A 21865-nucleotide genomic window follows, 5' to 3' on the forward strand; every position below is an offset into this window, starting at 1 on the left:
TTTCCTGCTGGCTCCGCTGTGAACGGGACTCTCGCTGCTTTGTTGGATCCGCTTTGGACTGGACTCTCGCGGCTGTGTTGGATCCATTATGGATTGAACTTTCGCAGTATCATGTTAGACCCGCTCAACATCCATTGCTTTCGTCCTCTCCCAGGTTCTCATAGTCATCATTGTCGCCGACCTCCCACTGGGTGTGAGTTTTCCTTGCCCTTATGTGGACCTACCGAGGATGTCGTAGTGGTTTGTGTTGTGGTTTGTGCAGCCCTTTGAGACACTAGTGATTTAGGGCTATATAAGTAAAAATTGATTGATTGATTGATTTATACGCGTCGAAAACTAACGAGGAAGCGCTGAAAACACAGCATCATCTCAAAGTTGGTAGCAGTCATGGCGCCCTGTGGTCACGTGAGTGCCTTTTGACCAATCATTGAGGAGACCGAGTTCTGCTCTCTGTATACACCGCTCTGAACTACAGGCTCTGGCCCTAAGGTTAAGAAACCCTGCTTCAGATGACATGAAGTATGGGTTCCTTTTGGGTTTTGCTGTGAAACCTGGCCAGCCTTCAATGTCAGTGCGCATGCACACACACCCCATTCTGTCTCTTCCTATATTTCCACATGGCGCTATCTCCTCTGGGCAGCACATCTACACACATCACTGAGTGCACAGTAGTGGAGCGCTGCTCCTTCACTATTGAACCTCCATTAATGCATCTTCATCTTATGGTCTCCGACTCTGGGGAGAGGCAGCTCTTGTTTCGTTAAAGGATGTTGCGGGAATGACTTTGTTGTTGTAGACTGCTTGCCAGTCTACAACGAAGGTGAGTGCTTTTTGCGGCCACTTCAGGTATTCATTTATTTCCAGACGTGATAGTGACGGTGTTGTTTTGCCTATGACCATCCTGCAGGGAACATAAACACGGATTCCAGCTTTTACGTCCCTGACACTGCCTGCAGTTTCTCCATGGAGGAGGACAGTGACGTGGACATGGGCGAAGTGTTCACTACGGGTCACTGGTGGATGATGAACTTGGGGAATGGGGGCAGCATTCGGGCCGAACGAGGCTGCATGGTGAACAGTCGCAGCTGGGCTGAGGAGCTTCAGGAGTGTTACAATGCGGGACAGAAGAGACTGTCCGTCATTTCGGTGAGTGTCTTTAATTCTTGGAAAAGTGAGATGCAGCCTGGGGTCCCAAAGGATGGCATTTTACTGTACTTGCCTACACCAGAATGTCCCAGGAGGGGAGAACAGGCCGGCGTTGTTCAAATTGTGTTTTGCAAATGTATACAATTGGGTTAACAGCTCACAATTCTTTCTGGATTAAAGAGACAAATTGTAATCAGAGTGGTACCTCGATTTAGTAATTTAGGACACGGGCTGTCTCTCGGCTAATTGTTCTGCTCAATTTTGAGTTATGAGCCTTTCCGGCCACTTGCGGGCATAACAAATAGCACAGTGAAGATCTGCCCAAAATATCCAATCCTAATCGCTAGCATTAGCTTGTAGCTAAATATTGGCATAACTTTGTTTCTGTCATGATCCACGTCTTGGATCATGGCATATTCTGGTTTTGGTTCTGTTTGTTATCACATTCTGTCTAGTATTTGTCTTCCTCAGTTCTTTGTGGTACTTCCTGGTTTTGTTCCGTTGTCATAGTTACCCATTTAGTGTCACCTGTCTCTCCTTTGATCACACGCACCTGCCCTTGATTAGTTATCTCCCTGATTAAGACCGCCTTTGTTTGACATTCTTTCTTGGACTCTTGTTTGCTTCATGCTACAGTTGACGTCGCTCTTTCCAGCCTTGTGGTAACTACCTTCGTGTACATTAGCTTCCATGCTATTTCAGTTGTTTGTCCCTAGCTCATGGTAGCACTTTCTGTTTTGTTTGTTAATGCCTTCGAGCAAGTGTTTTTGGTTCTTAGTCTGTTTTAGGTAGTATAAATAAATTATTGTTCCTACCTCACGCTGTGTCCATCTTCGCTGCACCCACGAGAGAACAACTCGTCACCACAATGCCACCAAGACATCACAGTTTCCCAACTATTGGAAGGAAACCGTGACTGTGATTGACGGTCCTGGGAAGAAGTGGATGACATTCATGAAATTAAAGAAAGGAATCTCAAAAACATGACTGGCCGTGTAGCCGACTAGGCAAGGCAGTTGGAGCGTAGGAATGCCAGCCAAGGACAGTAAAATATTATCAAACCGGTGGACATTTATCCATGAAAATATTAAGAAGCTGCTGATGGTGTACTTGACGGCGAAGCAACTCAAAGGAGATACCGTAGAAGTGTGCCGTCCAAAGTGTTGTACATTATTATTACATTACTTCATAAAACTACTGTAACTTTGGACTACGGTCTATTGTATCGTTTTTATACAATATTTATTATCTAAAAGTGTGCTATTCTTTTTTAAAAGCATGTTCCATATTAGTATTCTGCTGTTTTTTGCGGGGCGGGCAAGCAGCGATTAAGTTGATTTCAATTAATTTCAGTAGGAGATGTCAGTTAGATATACAAGTTGCTCATAAACTCATAAGTTGAGGTATGCCTACTACTGTATTCATGCTCTTATCAGGATTCTCACACGACCGTTATTCGTTTCTTGTATTTTATTTCCTGTCCAGTGCTATTATTTTGGTTTCCACTTCATGTTTTCTTCCATTTTCCAGCAATTCTTTACTTTTGAGCGCTGGCTTCCTTACTGGCCCTGGTTGCCAATCAGGCCCTGTCCTCTGGGCTGTTTGCTGTGTACCTCAACCAACGTTCCCTCTAAGGTGCACGCGCGCTCTGCGCACAGAAAATCTATGCCACGCACTAAATCAAATATAATTTATTCTGTGTGATTTTGCAATGCTACTGTGAGTGACATTTGACAAAAAACGGCCACAAAAGACAACAACGATCGTCAACACTGTTTGATTATTGCAAGGTCTGTCCAGGCGCTTTAATGACAGGAATTCCATCAATCAGTTGATCAACAAAACTGTTTATATTCGGCCGTAACCACACTAAAAACATTCCTATCTAGCAAAACTGGTCATTGTCTGCTGTACAACGCAGGCTTAAAGCAGTCAGTCGTATCATCTTCCTTACCTGCACCAACACACGCACCCATGGCACTGATGCGTCTATGGCAACACAAAAAGTCGGACAATTCCAACACCACACAAAGTGGAAATTCCAGGTCGTTACATGATGACTCCCTAATCAGATGTGTGCTTATTTTACCGTCATTTATTAGGAATGTTAATTTATGGATATTAATCATGAAATGCTGTTACTACATTACAGGAATGCAAATAGAAAATATTTATTTTATAGACAAAGTTTTAGGAATGTACACTTTATCCCTTGCTTACATCTCATTGTGCGACATGTGAATATTTGTCTAAAAGGGGTACAAATTATCTCGAAAGCAGGACCCCCACCCAGGCATACAATACCAGTGGCTCATGAATAATGAGATGTTTTTGTTGTTGTTTTTATTTTCAATGTAGGTGGGCCAAATCCTCTGTATTAGAAAATAATCTAATAGAAGTGACTGCTCTCATTTTATTGTTTTATCTCATTTAAATTGTCATGACGTTAGGTTTTGGACAGGGGCACATCTGATGTTGCTCACATGTGCTCCACTGCATTCTCAGGGAGTTTTTGCATTTGCCTTACACATAAAAAAATAGAAGGAATGGTGACCTCAATGTGTAACAGCTTTCCCTATGATTCCTGTGCACTTCCCTGCTGCACTATTTTGGCTTTTGTCATTAAAGGCCTACTGAAATGAGATGTTCTTATTCAAACGGGGATAGCAGGTCCATTCTATGTGTCATACTTGATCATTTCGCGATATTGCCATATTTTTGCTGAAAGGATTTAGTAAAAAACATCCACGATAAAGTTTGCAACTTTCGGTGTTAAGAGAAATGCCCTGCCTCTACCGGAAGTCGCAGACGATGACGTCACACGTGTGGGGGCTCCTCACATATTCACATTATTTTTAATGGGAGCCTCCAACAAAAAGTGCTATTCGGACCGAGAAAACGACAATTTCCCCATTAATTTGAGCAAGGATGAAAGATTCGTGTTTGAAGATATTGATAGCGGCGGACTAGAAAAAAAAAAAGATAAATAAAAATAAGTTTAAAAAAAAGAACGCGATTGCATTGGGACGGATTCCGATGTTTTTAGAGACATTTGCTAGGATAATTCTGGGAAATCCCTTATCTTTCTATTGTGTTGCTAGTGTTTTAGTGAGTTAAATAGTACCTGATAGTCGGAAGGGTGTCTCCACGGGTTTCTTGACGCGCAGTGTCTTAGGGGAGTCGACGGCAGCTCCCCCGTCCAAAGGCAAAACACAGTAACTCAATTTTGGTCAAAACTGAGCTGATAATAATTTTGGAGTTCCTAGGTGATATGCTTTACATTAGTGTATGCGATATTGTAATTTGTTCCGTAAGTAAGCTGTTACGCGCATGGCAGGACCTAGCAACTACCACATAACCGCGTAGATACAACAGAAAAACCTAGTATCTCAAGGGACCAATTGAAGCTTCTTTGTCAGTCGCCTTATTGTCTTTAATGAGACATTTGCACGAATGGGGGCGGCGGTCAACCTGATTATGTGATATTATGGCACGAGGGGGTATTTGGAAGATTGGCCCAGGACGTTGTAAGGACCTTCATTAAATGTATTGTTCTTGATTCTTCCCCTTGCATACTCTTTTGGGCAGATATCTGTGGAGGTCAAAATAAAAACTGGACGCTGTACATGGCTCTTGCCCAATGTGCAAACGCAGAATGGGGCCCACCCGAGATTGTGATAAAATATCTGGAGAAAGGGCACATGTTCATGAGAGCAGATTCAATCCATGGCTCAATCGGCAAGAAAATGAAAGCTCAAGAAAACATCTATACGTTTGATGACTTTGTAGATCTTTGTAAGACAGCATCAAGATAGATTGGTTTTCCTTTGTTTTCTCAAAATCAACTCGAAGTGAGTTACTAGGTTTTGCCTTTGGACGGGAGAGCTATGGATGGCACAAGCTCAGCTTTTCTCCGGTAAGAACTGACTTTTTAACCACAATTTTCTCACCGAAACCTGCTGGTTGACATTTGGTAGGGATCCATGTTGGCTTGACCGCGCTCTGACCGATAGGAAAGTTTCACCTCCAGGAATTTTAAAAGGAAATCACTGTGTGTTTGTGTGGATAAAGGCTAAAGCTTCCCAACTCCATCTTTCTACTGTGACTTCTCTAATATTAATTGAACAAATTGCAAAAGATTCAGCAACACAGATCTCCAAAATACTGTGTAATTATGCCGTTAAAGCAGACGACTTTTAGCTGTGTGTGTGTGTGCAGCGCTCATATTTCCTTAAAAACCGTGACGACTTGCGTACACGTCATCATTACACGACGTTTTCAAGACGAAACTCCCGGGAAATTTAAAATTGTCATTTAGTAAACTAAAAAGGCCGTATTGGCATGTGTTGCAATGTTAATATTTCATCACTGATATATAAACGATTAGACTGCGTGGTGGGTAGTAGTGGGTTTCAATAGGCCTTAAAGTAAACATTTTTTACTTGCACTTTGCCTGCCGTGTCTGCATCCTGAGGTCCAGACCAACAACATTCGATCCAGATTCTAATGCTTCAAGGTTTTTACAAAATGGCTTTTCAATAGAACAATAACAATGTGTAGGTTTTGCAAGCTACAGTTTACATTATTCGCTTGCTAACAAGTTTAACACGGCCATTAACCTCGATGGTAACAAACATTTATTTTGGGGTTTGTCGTCGCATATAACCATGTGGTGTTCCTTAATGTCACTCAAACCAACCAAACCATAACACTATTCTTTCTTGAGAAGACTGTTACCGCAAAGGCACATACAGTAGGAGGGGTTGTTGTTTGACATTTTAGCGTAGAAGACTTATTTATAATAGCTGAAGCATTTCTTCTGAGAGAAATCGCTCAACTGTTAGTCATCTGATGCAATGGAGCAGCAAAGATGACTCAAAATGTTTACCCAGCATGCCCAGCTGTGACACAGCACTATACTGTGTGTGTGTGTGAGCCGTGTGTGTGTGTGTGTGTGTGTGTGTGTGTGTGTGTGTGTGTGTGTGTATGTGTGTGTGTGTGTGTGTGTGTGTGTGTGTGTGTGTGTGTGTGTGTGTGTGTGTGTGTGCACGCCTATTTGCCTCGCTTACCAACACCCTTGAATCAGTGATGCGGAAGGAGCTGGGAGGAGATTCACCATTGGAGGCCAATTACACAATTCTGATTGGGGCCAGCATTGTTGAAATGTGCTGACGTGACTATTAGAGCAAACTATTGATCATTGGTGTCGTAACATTCACATGCACTTGCTCGTCAGGTCAGTGCACTCATACCTTTCCTGCATTTGAAGGAAGGTGGAGGCAGGGTTTAGTGGGTGGAGTGGAGATCAGTGAGCGCCTCCCTCTCTCCATCTTCCCTCTCCTGCGTTTGTCTTCCCACGCTTCCCCCTCCCACATCCCGCCTCTCTTTCCCCTCCCGCTCCTGCAGTATAGGAAAGGGTCTCCCGGGTCCGGCTGCACTGCAGTGTAGACGAAGGGCAGGGCGTGCTTGCTCACTACAATGCGCTGAAGGGATGGTGCACCAGGAGAAACGTGTTTACCAGGTGCGTGTGTGTCTTTGGGGATAATCTGCTGCACACAGTAAGTGTGACATATCGCTGTGCATGATTATGCGTCACATGATCACTGTGATGCTGTGCATAATTAGGTGTTACATGATCTGCATCCATCACCGGAGTGATGCTGTGCATGATTCAGAGAGGGTGTATGTCTGCTTGTCTACTTGGAAGTGTTTAAAACCTCATTTCAACAGACAATGATGGTCTTGTCACAGCCTCACATGCAACATTATCACACAGGTCCTGTTTGTTGCCCATCAAGCAGATAGGCCTTGGGACATGAATGTCATTATGCAAAAATAGCCTGGCAGCGGTACTAGAATAGAAGCATATGTTCCGCGTGTTGGCGTTCATCGTTTATAGGATAGAATAGGTGAGATCAAGCAAATTTTGTTACCCGCTGGGATGAAATGAAAGAAATGTGGGTTGAAGTGACTAAACGAAGCCTTAAAACAACATTTTCACGCAGAGTGGCTAAAAAGATCAATGCATTGATAGTTATTATGCAACAATACAGTGGGGCAAAAAAGTATTTAGTCAGCCAACGATTGTGCAAGTTCTCCCACTTAAAATGATGACAGATGTCTGTAATTTTCATCATAGGTACAATTCAACTGTGAAAGAGAGAATGTGGGGGAAAAAATCCAGGAATTTACATTGAAGCAATTTTAAAGAATTTATTAGTAAATTATGGTGGAAAATAAGTATTTGGTCAATCATTCAAAGCTCTCACTGATGGAAGGAGGTTTTGGCTCAAAATCTCACGATACATGGCCCCATTCATTCTTTCCCTAACACGGATCCGTCGTCCTGTCCCCTTGGCAGAAAAACAGTCCCAAAGCATGATGTTTCCACCCCCATGCTTTACAGTAGAGTTTATACCAAAATGGATACATGGATGATACAGCAGAGGATTGGGAGAATGTCATGTGGTCAGAAGAAACCAAAATAGAACTTTTTGGTATAATCTCAACTCGTCGTGTTTGGAGGAAGAAAATACTGAGTTGCATCCCAAGAACACCACACCTACTGTGAAGCATGGGGGTGGAAACATCAGGCTTTGGGGCGTTTTTTCTGCTAAGGGGACAGGACGATTGATCCGTGTTAAAGAAAGAATGAATGGGGCCATGTATCGTGAGATTTTGAGCCAAAACCTTCCATCAGTGAGAGCTTTGAATGGTTGACCAAATACTTGTTTTCCACCATAATTTACAAATAAATTCTTTAAAATTCCTACAATGTGAATTCCTGGATTTTTTTTTCACATTCTGTCTCTCACAGTTGAAGTGTACCTATGATGAAAATTACAGACCTCTGTCATCATTTTAAGTGGGAGAACTTGCAAAATCGGTGGCTGACTAAATACTTTTTTGCCCCACCGTATGTTTGTAAAGATTGTGCAGTGTAGAAAGTTACAACAGGACTAAATGAAATCTGCTACATCATTCCTTCATGCATTTTCTATAGCAGCTTTGGGCAGATGTCACCTGTCCGATAATTACTGTGCGGATGCTAAATGCTACTTCGTATAAGGCTAATGGTACTGACTTTAAAATATATATTATTGAGATTTTTTTTTTAGATTTGAGTAAATTCATCGAATATAAAATGTCTGCCTCTACAAATGTCTTATGTCTCATAGTGCAGGCCGCACGATAGAGGAGGCGTGGTTCAGTTGGTAGAGCGGCTGTGCAGCAACTCGAATGTTTCTGGTTGAAATCCAGTTTACCCCATCCTAGTCGGGGCGGCATAGCTCGGTTGGTAGAGCGGCCGTGCCAGCAACTTGAGGGTTGCAGGTTCGATTCCCGCTTCCGCCATCCTAGTCATTACGTTGTGTCCTTGGGCAAGACACTTTACCCACCTGCTCCCAGTGCCACCCACACTGGTTTAAATGTAACTTAAATATTGGGGGTTTCACTGTGTAAAAGCGCTTTGAGTCACTAGAGAAAAGCGCTATATAAATATAATTGACTTCACTTCACTAGTCACGGTTGTTGGGCAAGACACTGTAGCCACCTGCTGGTGTATGAATGTGGTGGTGGGAGGGACCCCAGGGCAGCTTTGGCCACAAATGTAGCTTACCACCATGCATGTGTGCGTGTGGAGAGAATGAATAATGGGCTCTCACTTGTGTCTGTGAAGCGTTATTTAAATCTAATCCATCATTATGCTGTTGCATTAAATTTATAGTCTTTTCTTACTTAATTAATAAATGTTGCTGCTCTTTTGGGTAGAGAATAAGATGCTGCCAGGCACACACCTTCTATTTATTTTTATTTTTTTACCTTAATCTCTAATGTGTTCTTTATAACTAGTTAATGAGTTGATATGGCAATATACATTCATCTTCTACCGCTTGTCCCTTTCGGGGTCGCAGGGATATGGCAATATAACACATTTATTTTCTGGTTTTCAAATCCAGTTAAGTATGATATCTTTGTTTTCTCTTTCCTATTTATGTATGTTTTTATATATTTATTCTCCAGTCGTTCTTCTACATAACGTGTTTCAAATATTGTGGCTTCACCACATCAGAAATTTTGGGGGGAATATTCTTTTTTTTTTTAAACACATTCTAAAATAACCTGACTCTCGCCACATCCTTGTAGTTCGCTGAGCTCAATGTGTGGAGCTCAGCACACTACAAGGATCTGGCGAGAGTTAGGTTAATTCTAAATGCTTTTGGTCCTAAATTCAGCTTTTTTCAAGCATAAAAAAGCTGGGAAAAAAACCAAAGAACATCATCACTGCAGTAGTATTGGTCGCTAGATGAGATCCAACCAATCAGTGCTGGTCAGTATTGTGACCACTGAGGCAGCATTAGTATATATTGGATTAAAAGAGTGTAAAAGTGACTAGAGGGTGTTATTTCATGTCTCCTCTCCTCTCATAATGTTTAAAAATGTATTTAGAAGGTCATAAGCATGTTTTTATGCTCTAGCTATGGAAATATCGAAAGGTTTCACATAGATTGTTAGACGCTAAGTATTCATTTAGCTGCTCTGTAACAATTTTTTCGAGGATTTTTGAAATAAAGGGAAGGTGAGACACCGGTCTTTTAAGGAGGGGATGAATAACCACTCTTTTGAATGCTAGTGGAACAGTGCCAGAGGAAAGTGATACGTTTATAATATTTAGCACTGATGGACCTAGTAATACAAAGAGCTCCTTGATAAGTTTCCCAGGAAGTGGGTAAAGTCAACATGTTGTTTGTTTTATTCCTTTTACACGTTGTAACAATTCTTCTAATGTTATTTCACATATGTGGTCCTCCTCAAAGTTCTCATATCTATCATTGTCACCGACATTCCACTAGGTGTGAGTTTTCCTTGCCCTTATGTGGGCCTACCGAGGATGCCGTAGTGGTTTGTGTTCTGGTTTGTGCAGCCCTTTGAGACACTAGTGATTTAGGGCTGTATAAATAAACATTGGTTGATTGATTGATTTAAAATAAATGACTCTAACTGAAGGAAAATGACCGCAGCCAATTGACGACACTAAAAAAGGGATGCCTGTACTCCATTATTTTAGTACTTTTATGCCATTTATTTTTCACACTTCTTTGAAAGATACAATTGGTATTTACTGTTTGGCACTATTTGTATTTTTTTTTTAATCTGTACAACACTTTGGTCAACTCGGGTTGTTTTTAAATGTGCTATTTAAACTAAACTGAACAAGATATGATTAATTTTACACAGTCTGGCTGCCAAGATGGAAGCAGACTTTTAATATTGTATTCATACAAGTTATGTGAATCACAATCGGGGTTTATTTTTAGAATGGTGTGCAACACAGACAAGACTTGAAAGAGAACCGGCATTAACAATTGAAACTGGAGCAAAACCAAAAACCACATTGAACTAAGAGCTAACAAAGAACTTGAACATGAAAATGGACCAAATCTTCCCATATATTTTTTATACCTAGAATTGTATTCTTGTGTTTTTCTTGTTTTCTCTGACAGGCCCAGAGGAATGAGAGAGAGTCCATCAGACAGAAACTTGCCCTCGGCAGTTTCTATGACGACGAGCCAGTCATCTTCACCAGCTGCAGCAAAAACGATTCGTCCTCTGGGTGGGTTTTGGACTGTAGCGTGTGATGTGACACAGAGTTTGATCAATGCGGCCCTTTGAAGGCCAGCGCCAATATTTTTGCTTCTGAAGGCTGACATGTTTGATCTCAGCATATACTGGCTGACACGAAAATGGACCATTCGTTATGTTACATGAAGAAAATTCAATTTACTTTAACTTCTGGTCTGTGTTTGTGTTTATCTTACATTCACTTTCATTTTCCTTTATTCAACCAGCTAAATGAGATTAAAAATCTCTTTTACAAGAGTGACCTGACCAAGAGGGCAGCAAAACAGGTTTCACCATCCATACAACAACAACAACAGCACTATGATTTTAAAAAATAATAAAAATGACTTACAACTTTAACAAACACACAATAGGAAAATATCTAATGTTTTAGTTACAACAGTTTAATAGAACCAGTTTTTTGGTCATTTAAAATGGACTAAAATTCCCCCAAAGTGTTGACTTCTGGTAGCCTCATCAGATCAGAAATATGTTCCCTGACCACGGAGCAGTATATTTCAAGGCTTTTACCATGGTTTGTGTTGGCTCTAGCAACCAGCACACCAAGGATGTCCTGTAACCTTAAAGTGTTGCCACTGGACTCTCTACATGTATAAAAACATAAATAGGTATGAACCAGATCAAGAAGTGATTTATTTATAGAAAAAAAAAACATCTATTGAGAAAAAGTTCATAGTGGCAAGAATGGACCGTTCGCTGTTGCATCCAAAGTGCAATGGTGGACTAAGTTACCACAAGAAGTAATAAAACGTAAGGCACAGTGATATACAGTTTTTTCAGAAAAAGTAAGTCTCCATAATCTAGCATGAAAGAGGTCAAGATCAAGTGTTTCTTAACTTGTAAGGAAAACCCCCAATCACAAGTTTTCTTATGTGCACAGCAGTTTAAAGGACAAGATGTCATCAGTAACAATCTCCAAGTACTTGTATGTCGTGACCATTTCAACTTCAACCCATGTTAGTTTGATAGCAGATAGACATCACATGTTTTGTCTCTATTTTACTCACGTTGTCCTCTGTTGCCTTTCACTCTGTAAACCATTGTTCTCCACCCTTCTGATGAGGTGCATGACAGCAGTACTAAACCTTACAACTACTGGTGCTTTTTCTCAAGTGTCTCACACTTGCATCACCATTCTGTCTTTTTTCTCTTAGTTTACAAAACCTGCAGGTGTGTTTTGTCAACGACAGCAGCAGCGACAAAGACAGTGATGCGGAGGACAGCAGGACCGAAACCAGTCTGGATACACCCTTGTCACCTGTGGTAGGCTTGCAGCACACCCATAATGAAACACTTTCATCTCTGCTAGGATAGTCATTCTGAGTTTTCATTGTGTGTTTGTACATGTTTTTTTTTGTAGTTTCTAGAAGTGCACTGCATCAACTTTGTTAAATGCATGTTTTTTGACAGTGTGCTCAATGAAGTGTCCAGCTTGTCTCTTCTTTAAGGACGGGTACATTTTGAGATGATATAGTACCAATTCCCAGTTCCAAGAAATTGATACTGATCCTCAACGTTACCAATTTTCAGTACTTTTGTGTGTTTAAATGTGTTAAAAGTGTTAATTGTTTTTAAAGAATCTCAATTATTTTCTTCTAACGTTTATCACTGTGGTTACCTTGTTTTCCTACCCTTCTTACGTCTCATTTGCAAGTACTGCACTGTACTATATAATCGACTTTGCATGGAGTTGCAATTTGAAGACATTACATGACCGCCGTGACCACCATGTATAGAATACGGCAGGGGTTCTTAACCTCTTTGACCTCGGAGTCCCAACTTTTCCACTACAGAAGGTCCTAGGGCCCACTCACATATTAACATTAAATTAATAATCTTAATCTTAATCCTAATCATACTCAATAAGTATATCTACTCTACTTAGTTTAGAACCTTGTCAAATGATAAATTTACTTTAACTTAACTTAAATGATTTTACACCATTTGTTAATCACACTTTTTTATTTCAACACTTAAACCTTTGGTTTACATCAGGCTTATTAGAAAAAGTAAATTACCAGGTATACCGCATAAGAAAGCACTGACGAAAAATAAGTGTACATACAATTATGTTTCGGTAAAATAAATACATGTACTTAATAAATACGCCTTTAACTAAACTGTCACTAGAAATAAAGTGCAAATGAAAATACAGCTCCACCACTTTATTCATATTTTTTGCGCTCAGGCAACTTAATGATTTTAGCTCAAGATTTTGTCTGTTTTTTTAGATAGTCACCACTGCCACATATGGTGGAAAAGTGTACCACTGCTCGCAATACGGACCACTGAACTACAGTGCCATTGTAGTCTTTGCCATTAAGTTGAATGTACCACTTGTGTCTTTTGTAGAGTCCTACAAAGTGCTTAAGCTGTAAGTATTTATTTATTACTAAGCTGCTATTTGATAGTAACGTAAATCCTAATTGTAGTTTTCATTACCAAATTTGGAGGTTTGATATTCGCCATGTATAATCGCTTTTTCTAATTTTTACTATGTACATGGCAAATCAAATTAGCATCGAGCTAGCGCATTTTGAAAAGTGGTGGAAGACTGGACATCTGAGCGCTTGAGACAGTGCGCAGTCTGCAACTGGGCGTGACATCATGTGCAACACCATCCATCCATCCATTTTCTACCGCTTATTCCCTTTGGGGTGGCAGGGGGCGCAGGTGCCTACCTCAGCTACAATTGGGCGGAAGGCGGCGTACACCCTGTACAAGTCGCCACCTCATCGCAGGGCTAACACAGATATACAGACAACATTCACACTCACATTCACACACTAGGGCACATTTAGTGTTGACAATCAACCTATCCCCAGGTGCATATCTTTGGAAGTGGGAGAAGCCGGAGTACCCGGAAGGAACCCACTCAGTCACGGGGAGAACATGCAAACTCCACACAGAAAGATCCCGAGCCCGGGATTTAACCCAGGACTACTCAGGACCTTTGTATTGTGAGGCAGACGCACTAACCCCTCTTGCACCGTGCTGCCCCATGTGCAAAACATTTATCCAAATTGATTTTACGTGAATCGGTACTCAGTAGTACAGACAAACTTTGGTCGGTACCTATAAAAGTACCAAATTCCGTGCTAATCCCTACCTCACAGTGTGTAATCCTCACATTGTCTTCCTCTTAAGAGCAAGCAAAGCTCGTCGTTGTCGGATCGGGACACGGCGGAGGAGGACTCGGATCCGTTAGATGACTGCGGCGGGTTCTGGCGGGTGCAGCGAAAGCTCCAGGAGGAGGCCAGGGTGGCGCTGGCTCTGGCGAGGCCCATGGCCAGGATGCAGGTGGAGGTGGAAAGACAAATCCAGCTCCACAGACGCTCACCAGTGGCAGATTTGGTCAGTCAGGATTGGATTTTCTTGTCTTTGAATGTGGCCAGTGGCCCTAAATCTTACAAATAGGAAAGACAGAACATCAGCATGTCTCACATTAAGAGCCAAAAAAATATCAGTCAATTATTATTCACCACCCAATAATGATGGCAAGCACAAGATTTATGTTCTGTTGCAGACGTTTTTAAAAACACTTGGTTTAAATAATCTCCTTAGTCAAACAGGAAATGCAAGTCCTTAAGTTTTTTTTCATATTTTTTTGCTGTAATTTATTAAACTTCAGTCTTAAACAAAAATAACAAACGTTATGTTTTTTTTTACCCTTTTGAAGAGCTTTTGATCAGGGGGCACATGAAAAAAATGTATTCCCAAGTGGGCAAGACTGGTAAAATCATTGCATAATACCTTAAAAATAAAGACACATTTATATTTGTTTGAAAATAGACCACACACATTCTAAAAAAAGGACAAATCATCATGTTTTTTTCGACAGTTACATCGTGCAGTTAATAGTATTCTATCTTCATTTGTTGTTATTTATACTTTTTGAATAAATAATGTGATCATGTTCATCAGTCGAATAGAATCGAGTCTGGCAGTTGTGAAATGCTCCCACTCATTTTCCTCAACTCATATGGTTTATTCCGACTTTGGACTTAATTCATGAATCAGACATGAAGTTAGAATGAGATACTTATTATTCCAGCATATTTAAGTGCGCCTGGAAAAAGTGTCCGCAGTACAACACAGAATGTACAGATGATCAAAAGCATTTATTTGGGTACAAATGTCACAGGTTACATGACCAACAATCAAGGCATGAAGACATTTTGTATACTAGGACTAATGAGCAGCGTGTCCACACATGGACTTGTTAGGGCTACACATAGCGCACTTGGCACACTCATCTCGTGTGTTTGACAGCACTGCACTAGACCATGCAGTATAAATGATTCTAGTTTGTTTTTGGATGTGCACGCAGCTTCCCCACATGCCTCACATCAACGAAGGCCTGATGAAGAGGAATCTGAGACGAGGAGACATGAGGGAGATGAGTCTTGGGCAGCTCCAAGTCATCACAAATGACTTGCACTCACAGATCCAGAGTAAGTTGATTTGTCAATGGCAACTAGACTGTCCATGTAAAAGATGTTTCAAGTCATATTCCGGGCGGGCTTCATTAGTTCATTCTCAAGGACTCGATGGGACAGGTCTGGTCTAGACTAGCAAAGGCTTTAAAGGCCTACTGAAACCCACTACTACCGACCACGCAGTCTGATAGTTTCTATATCAATGATGAAATATTAACATTGCAACACATGCCATTACGGCCTTTTTAGTTTACTAAATTGCAATTTTAAATTTCCCGGGAGTTTCTTCTGGAAAACGTCGCGTAATGATGAAGTGTATGCGTGACGTCACGGACTGTTAGGAAATATGAGCGCTGTACACACACACAGCTAAAAGTCGTCTGCTTTAACGGCATAATTACACAGTATTTTGGAGATCTGTGTTGCTGAATCTTTTGCAATTTGTTCAATTAATATTGGAGAAGTCAAAGTAGAAAGATGGAGTTGGGAAGCGTTAGCCTTTAACCACACGAACACACAGTGATTCCTTGTTCAAAATTCCCAGAGGTGAAGCTTTACTATGGATCAGAGCGGTCAAGCGAACATGGATCCCGAACGAAAGTCAACCAGCAGTTTTCGGTGAGACAATTGTGGTAAAAAATTGCTTCTTACCGGAGATCAGCGGAGCTTGCGCCGTCCATAAAGCTGCCGTTGACTTCCCTGAGACACTGGCGTCAAGGCACCCGTGGACACACCTTCGACTATCAGGTACCATATAATCTCACTAAAACACTAGCAACACAATAGAAAGATAAGGGATTTCACAGAATTATCCTAGTAAATGTGTCTAAAAACATCTGAATCCTTCCCAATGCAATCACATTTTTTTTTCTTAAGCTTTTTATTTATTTATTTATTTTTTCTAGTTCGTCGCTATCAGTATCCTCAAACAGGAATCTTTCATCCTCGCTCAAATTAATGGGGAAATTGTCGTTTTCTCGGTCCGAATAGCTCTTTTTGTTGGAGGCTCCCATTAAAAACAATGTGAGGATGTGAGGAGCCATCAACGGGTGACGTCATCGTCTGCGACTCCCGGTAAAGGCAGGGATTTTCTGTTAGCGATCAAAAGTTGCGAACTTTATCGTCGATGTTCTCTATTAATTCCTTTCAGCAAAAATATGGCAACATCGTGAAATGATCAAGTATGACACATAGAATGGACCTGCTATCCCCGTTTAAATAAGAAAATCTCATTTCAGTAGGCCTTTAATGTGAGAGGGCCATCTTATTGGAACCTCTTGTTGAACAACTTTCATGCTACAACAAATGGCTGAACCCAAACTTTGAGGATGTTTATTCAGTTCTTTGATTTTGTATTTAAAACAGCCATGACACAAAACTATTGTTACTTCAAATGTCAATGTTCTGGCTTTAAAAAACACTAAAGAAAATGAAGAAAATAAATTGTGGTAGTAACAGTTTAATTTATAGATCAGAATGAAAAAAATATGGAATCACCCTGTATTTTTTCATTTCCAAAGCTAGTACCTGCATCAGATTGAGTCTGTTCATTAGTCTGCAGTTCAAAAGGAGTGTTCAGAACTAGGAGAGCTGTTGCAGCAGGTGGAATGACATGGAGCATGGCTCCTACACAAGATGTCAATTGAAACAAAGAACAGGGTTCTTTAATAAGGGAAATCATCATGCAATATTACAAAAGATCTTGATTGTTGACGTTTAGCTATGTCTAACATCTGCACCAGGGGCCACATTTGAGGGCCACATAACAGTTCTGGCTGCTCTAAAAGGGCCACATGTTACAGTGGGGGATATTACAGAATATATATGAATTATAATATGTAATTGCCTTATTATGTTATTACACAATTCCCTAGGGATCTCCATAGTTTTCATACAAATTGATGGATAAAGCACTTGCTTTTGAAATCATAAGTGAGGGGGAAAGGCATTCAGAAATGTTGGGAAAATATGTTAATAATACAGAGTTGTCGCTACTTCTTCCAACAAGGGCCGCATATTAAGATGTCAAAGTATGTTGACATATTTTGAATTTGTAAAAAAGATGCTAAGCATACATACATTTACTGTAAGGACAAAGCTTAGTGTCAGCTTTGTGTTATAGGTGACAATGTGTTCTATTAATTATTAAACAGGTAACTACAAACCATTAAAAGAAATAGAAAATCAAAAAGACATAATGTCATGAGAAAAAGATGAGATTTTGATACTAATAATTAATAATTTACTTTCTCTTAAAACACAGAGCTGACCCTAAATTGTATCTTTAAATAAAGTATCATTATTGTCGATTTTTTGTATTTTTTTTTGTTTTACAAAATCCAAAATCAAAATGGCCCTTGCATACTTTTCCGTATACAACTGTGAAGATGACTCTTACTCGGGTTCTTCTGGGACCATAGGAAATGGCACGACACTCAGAGGCAGGGTTTACAATAGTTTTAATTCTTTCTACACAAAGTCTCTTTGGCTTTTCAGCCCCGCTCACTCAGGCGGCGTCGCTTCCGTGTTCTCTCCCCCTCTCATGGTCTCCGACGCTGCTAATAAAGGAACAGGTGATTAGACAACTCGTTCCAGCTGAGATTATCCACTCACCTGTCAGCTGCTTCATGGCCGGCCCCTGCACACACCCCGCCCAAAGGGAACGCGTGGACCACGCCCCTCTGCACAGCAACCCTTCGTAGAAGACGTGTGGATACACCTGAGTTGTGTTCAATGTTTAGAGTTTTTCGCATTCCATGACAAATGTATGCTTTTTTCGTTTTTGTTTACAGTTTTACTATTATTGTTTTATCCAACAATCTGCCTTTGGACACCACTATGTTTATACGATATTTTTTGCATGTTCAGATCTTTCTCAAGTTTAAAAGACAATTGTATGCATCACATGCAATTAAAGAAAAAATTTAAAATTGAAAGAGCGAATACATTTAGTAAGAAAAGACGAAGTGCTTTATCGATGCACTTTACTTCCAGGCTTTGGCGGACCACATAAAACAATGTGGCGGGCCAGAACTGGCCCCCGGGCCTTGAGTTGGACACCTGTGATCAGGAGAATGTACAAACAACACGGTAAGGTTGTAAAATACAAACATACTGCTAGACCAAGGAAAACATCAAAGCGCCAAAACAGAAAACTTAAAGTAAATGAAGAACAAATAGCAGAAACTGGAGCCAGTGTCTGCGTAATAAACTGTAAAAAAACACCAAAGGAAATTAGATTTAAATACTGAAAAGCTAAACAAAATCCAATGGGAGGAGAAAAGGGAATGGTGGACTTTTGATGACTGCATTAATGTCCTAATCAGTGATGAATCACAACTCTGCACTGAGCAAAGATGTTGGAACTTTTGTTGGGTGTCCTTCCAATGAGATTTCTGAAGACGACTGCCTGAAGAACATTAGCATTAGCATAACATTAGATAATATGAGGCTGCATGTCAGGTCATGGCACTGGGGACATCATTACATCTTCTATACATGCACAAGTTGGATTTTTTATTTTTATTCCATCAGTCAAAAAGATGTTTGGGGGTGATGACATCATTTTCAAGATGATAATGCCTCTTTAGAGCAAAAACTGAATACTTTACATGAGGTCAATGTCATGGCCTGCAAAAAGTACGCAGCTCCAATGTAAAATGTGAGGTGGAAATAGAAGAAAATCGTGGATGACAAGACTCAAACCTGCAAAGCTGATCAGCAATCAAAGAAAGTTGGAGCAAGAGTTCTGTTTGTCACTCGTTAAGTCCATGCCTCAGAAACTACAAGCTGTTATAAAAGCCAGAGGTGGTGCAACAATGTACTACTGTTGTGTTGTGTTTTTGGTTGGCTTTTCATGATTCCATAGTTTCTTTCACTCTGCTGGATCCAAGAGTGAAACAAGTAAAACACATGTTATTGTTTTTGTAAAAGCAAGAAAGTTGCCATTTAAACTGAGCATAGTTTTGTGTCATGTTGGTTTTCTACTCAATTTAACAACTGGATGAACATCCTACAAGACTGGTGATTCCCTCAGGGTTGGTATATTCGGTTTCATGACAAGTGTCCACACGCAGGTCTAAATGAAGAGTTGGTGCAGCTTCTGCTGATGAGGGACGAGCAGCATGTCGAGCAGGATGCCATGCTGGTAGACATCGAGGACCTCACCAGGTATTCATACCCATTTTTGCTCTTTGTTTTTGCAAAAACACTCTTGACTGGCTCGTGTGCTTACCGTCAGACATTCTCACAGCCACCAGCGGCAGCAGCTGGAGAAAGCCAACGCAAAATAAATTCCTCCTGAGTGTCCATTTGCACGCCATAGTACTCACTCCATCGATTGTTCCTTGTGTTGCCACGGAAACTCCATCTGTGCTGTCTCTGGAGGAGAGAAGAGAGCATATAGTTAAATGTTGCACCACCGGATGTTGTCCAAGCATACAGAAATGAAGCCCAAGGATGGAAGGATGGGCAGCTTTTCATTCCCAGTGGATTAATGAGCATTATTCATCAGTGAGCTGCTGGATTTATTTCATAGAATTAAGGGAATCTTCTTGACATAATTCCATCCAGAGACCAATTTATTATTCCATTAGTTTTTAAAAGTACATTTCAGCACATAATGATAGTCTGGAAGGGATCACTTGCACAGAAATTCAATGTTGCAATAAGAAATGACATCTGTATACATGCTGTTTCGCAGCTTTGCTTCAATGTGACGCTCAGATGCTGCAAGCATTGCTGAGAATTATTAATACACAAAACTGGATGTAAAAAAAATGCTGCTAGTGCACACTTTCTGTGATACCCCCCCAATACAAGTAAAACACATGCAAGTTACAAGTGTTGTATTGGGTTAAAAGAGAGTTGAAAGAGTAAAAACGGATGATGAACTGCCTCAAAAAGAAACATGCACTGTGGTTGTTGTGACTGAGGCTCGTTTTGTTAAATGACAACTATTCTTCAACTCTGCACTCAACAAATATATACCTATTTTATGTGATGAACACATTTATGGACATGATGGATGTCAAAGAGAGAAATAGGAAGCCAACATTGTTGGTCACTAATAGTGTGTCCTTTTAACATATTGTCAGCTTTCTTTTTCTATTGTGTACTGTATAATGATTGTAAAGTAATTAAACATTTTCAATGTGGTTGTTTTATGACTAAATCATGCTTTAAAACACTTGTGTAAAAATGAATAGGCTTTCACAGTTTTTCACAGTGAAATACTGTAATCAAAATGTACTGTAACCTTACAACAAATTGCAGTACTCTGGTATTTCACATCATTTACCTTTACAGTAAATTGCTGCAGATGTTACTGTGAATTTACTGTGAATTTACATTGAAACCTTAGACAATACAGATTCAATAAGTCCTTGGGCTGGCTCACCACAAACACTGCAGACTCAGATTGTTCAATTTGATTTGACAACTCCAGTCAGCTGTCAAAAAAACATTTAAACCAGTGTTTTTTCAAAGAAGTAAAATAAGGGTGCCGCCCCCAGCGTACTGCCTGAAAAACAGATTGTTGTACCTTGTGTGTTGTTTTTAGCTTACTATTATATACATTAGTACATTTTTGCCTTCAAGACTTGAAGGCAATATCGCGATATATCTCAGTATTTTGCCTTAGCCTTGAATTAACACTTGATGCATATAATCACACCAGTATGAAGATTCTATGTGTCTACAATAAAACATTCTTGTTCATACTGCATTAATATATGCTCATTTTAAACTTTCATGCAGAGAAGGAAATCACAACTAAAAAAATCACAATTTATTTTGTACGGTGTTGATCTGGAAATGTTTGGCTCGGCATTTTGATGGTGTGGGCGTGTGGCACCGAATGGATAAGTTGACTTGCGGAGTAATCACTTTTCATTCTCTAGCAGGTGACTTTTCAAATGATGCTACATATTAGCAGTAATGCTGCTTTTTGTAGCAACACTTGTGCCCCACACTTGACTTGACGGTTGTATGTTCGACATATTCCCACTTGAAGCCAAACCACCACCAGACAATGGACCTCCTGCTGTTTTTCTTGGGAATTGATTCTTCCTTCATTTGTTACCAGGTTTGCACCTTCTTTCTCTTGTATTACTACTCGAACGGCTCTGCTAGCATCACAGCTAACGTTACCCATGCTGCTACCTCTCTACTCCGCAAGGACATGTACGTATGTGACATATGACGTGACAGTATGTGACGTATGTAAGAAGGTGCGCTTGCTGTCTGTGAGAAGAACAGACAAGAAAGAGCAAGGAGAGCCTGTATAATGCCAGCAGCTTAAAGCAACTGCGTGAGAAAGTATACTCGAATATAACGATATAGCCCCACCTGGACCCACTCCAATTCGCCTACCAGCCCTGACTGGGAGTGGAGGACGCAGTCATCTACCTGCTGAACCGAGCCCAAACCCACTTAGACAAACCTGCGAGCACTGTGCGGGTCATGTTTTTTTACTTCTCCAGTGCTTTCGATACTATACGGCCTGGGCTACTGGGTGTGAAGTTGGAGAAGATGCAGGTGGAGGCCCCCTTGGTGTCCTGGGTTGTAGATTACCTGACTGACAGACCACAGTATGTGCGACTGCAGGACTGTGTGTCCGACAGGCTAGTCAGCAACAC

At 40.6% G+C, this 21865-nt stretch overlaps 1 protein-coding gene across 5 annotated transcripts; it reads left to right on the top strand.

Annotated features, from left to right (window-relative positions):
• Positions 1-653: 653 nt before the first annotated feature.
• On the top strand, positions 654-20383 carry zgc:153615 (uncharacterized protein LOC777747 homolog). Of its 5 annotated transcripts, none has more exons than XM_061920069.1 (8): positions 655-820; positions 908-1146; positions 10650-10759; positions 11943-12051; positions 13936-14142; positions 15119-15242; positions 19304-19397; positions 19480-20383. In XM_061920069.1, exons 2-8 carry the CDS (start codon positions 964-966, stop codon positions 19517-19519), a joined length of 867 nt encoding a protein of 288 aa, XP_061776053.1. In that variant the 5' UTR covers positions 655-820; positions 908-963; the 3' UTR covers positions 19520-20383. The 5 variants fall into 5 exon arrangements, with proteins under 5 accessions (XP_061776051.1, XP_061776053.1, XP_061776052.1 ...); XM_061920068.1 differs by having other exon boundaries at positions 656-820; positions 19468-20383; XM_061920067.1 differs by lacking the exons at positions 19304-19397; positions 19480-20383 and adding an exon at positions 17724-19122 and having other exon boundaries at positions 654-820.
• The last annotated feature ends 1482 nt before the right edge of the window (positions 20384-21865 follow it).

Source organism: Nerophis ophidion, linkage group LG14 (genome assembly GCF_033978795.1).
Source record: "Nerophis ophidion isolate RoL-2023_Sa linkage group LG14, RoL_Noph_v1.0, whole genome shotgun sequence".
Lineage (NCBI taxonomy): Eukaryota > Metazoa > Chordata > Actinopteri > Syngnathiformes > Syngnathidae > Nerophis > Nerophis ophidion.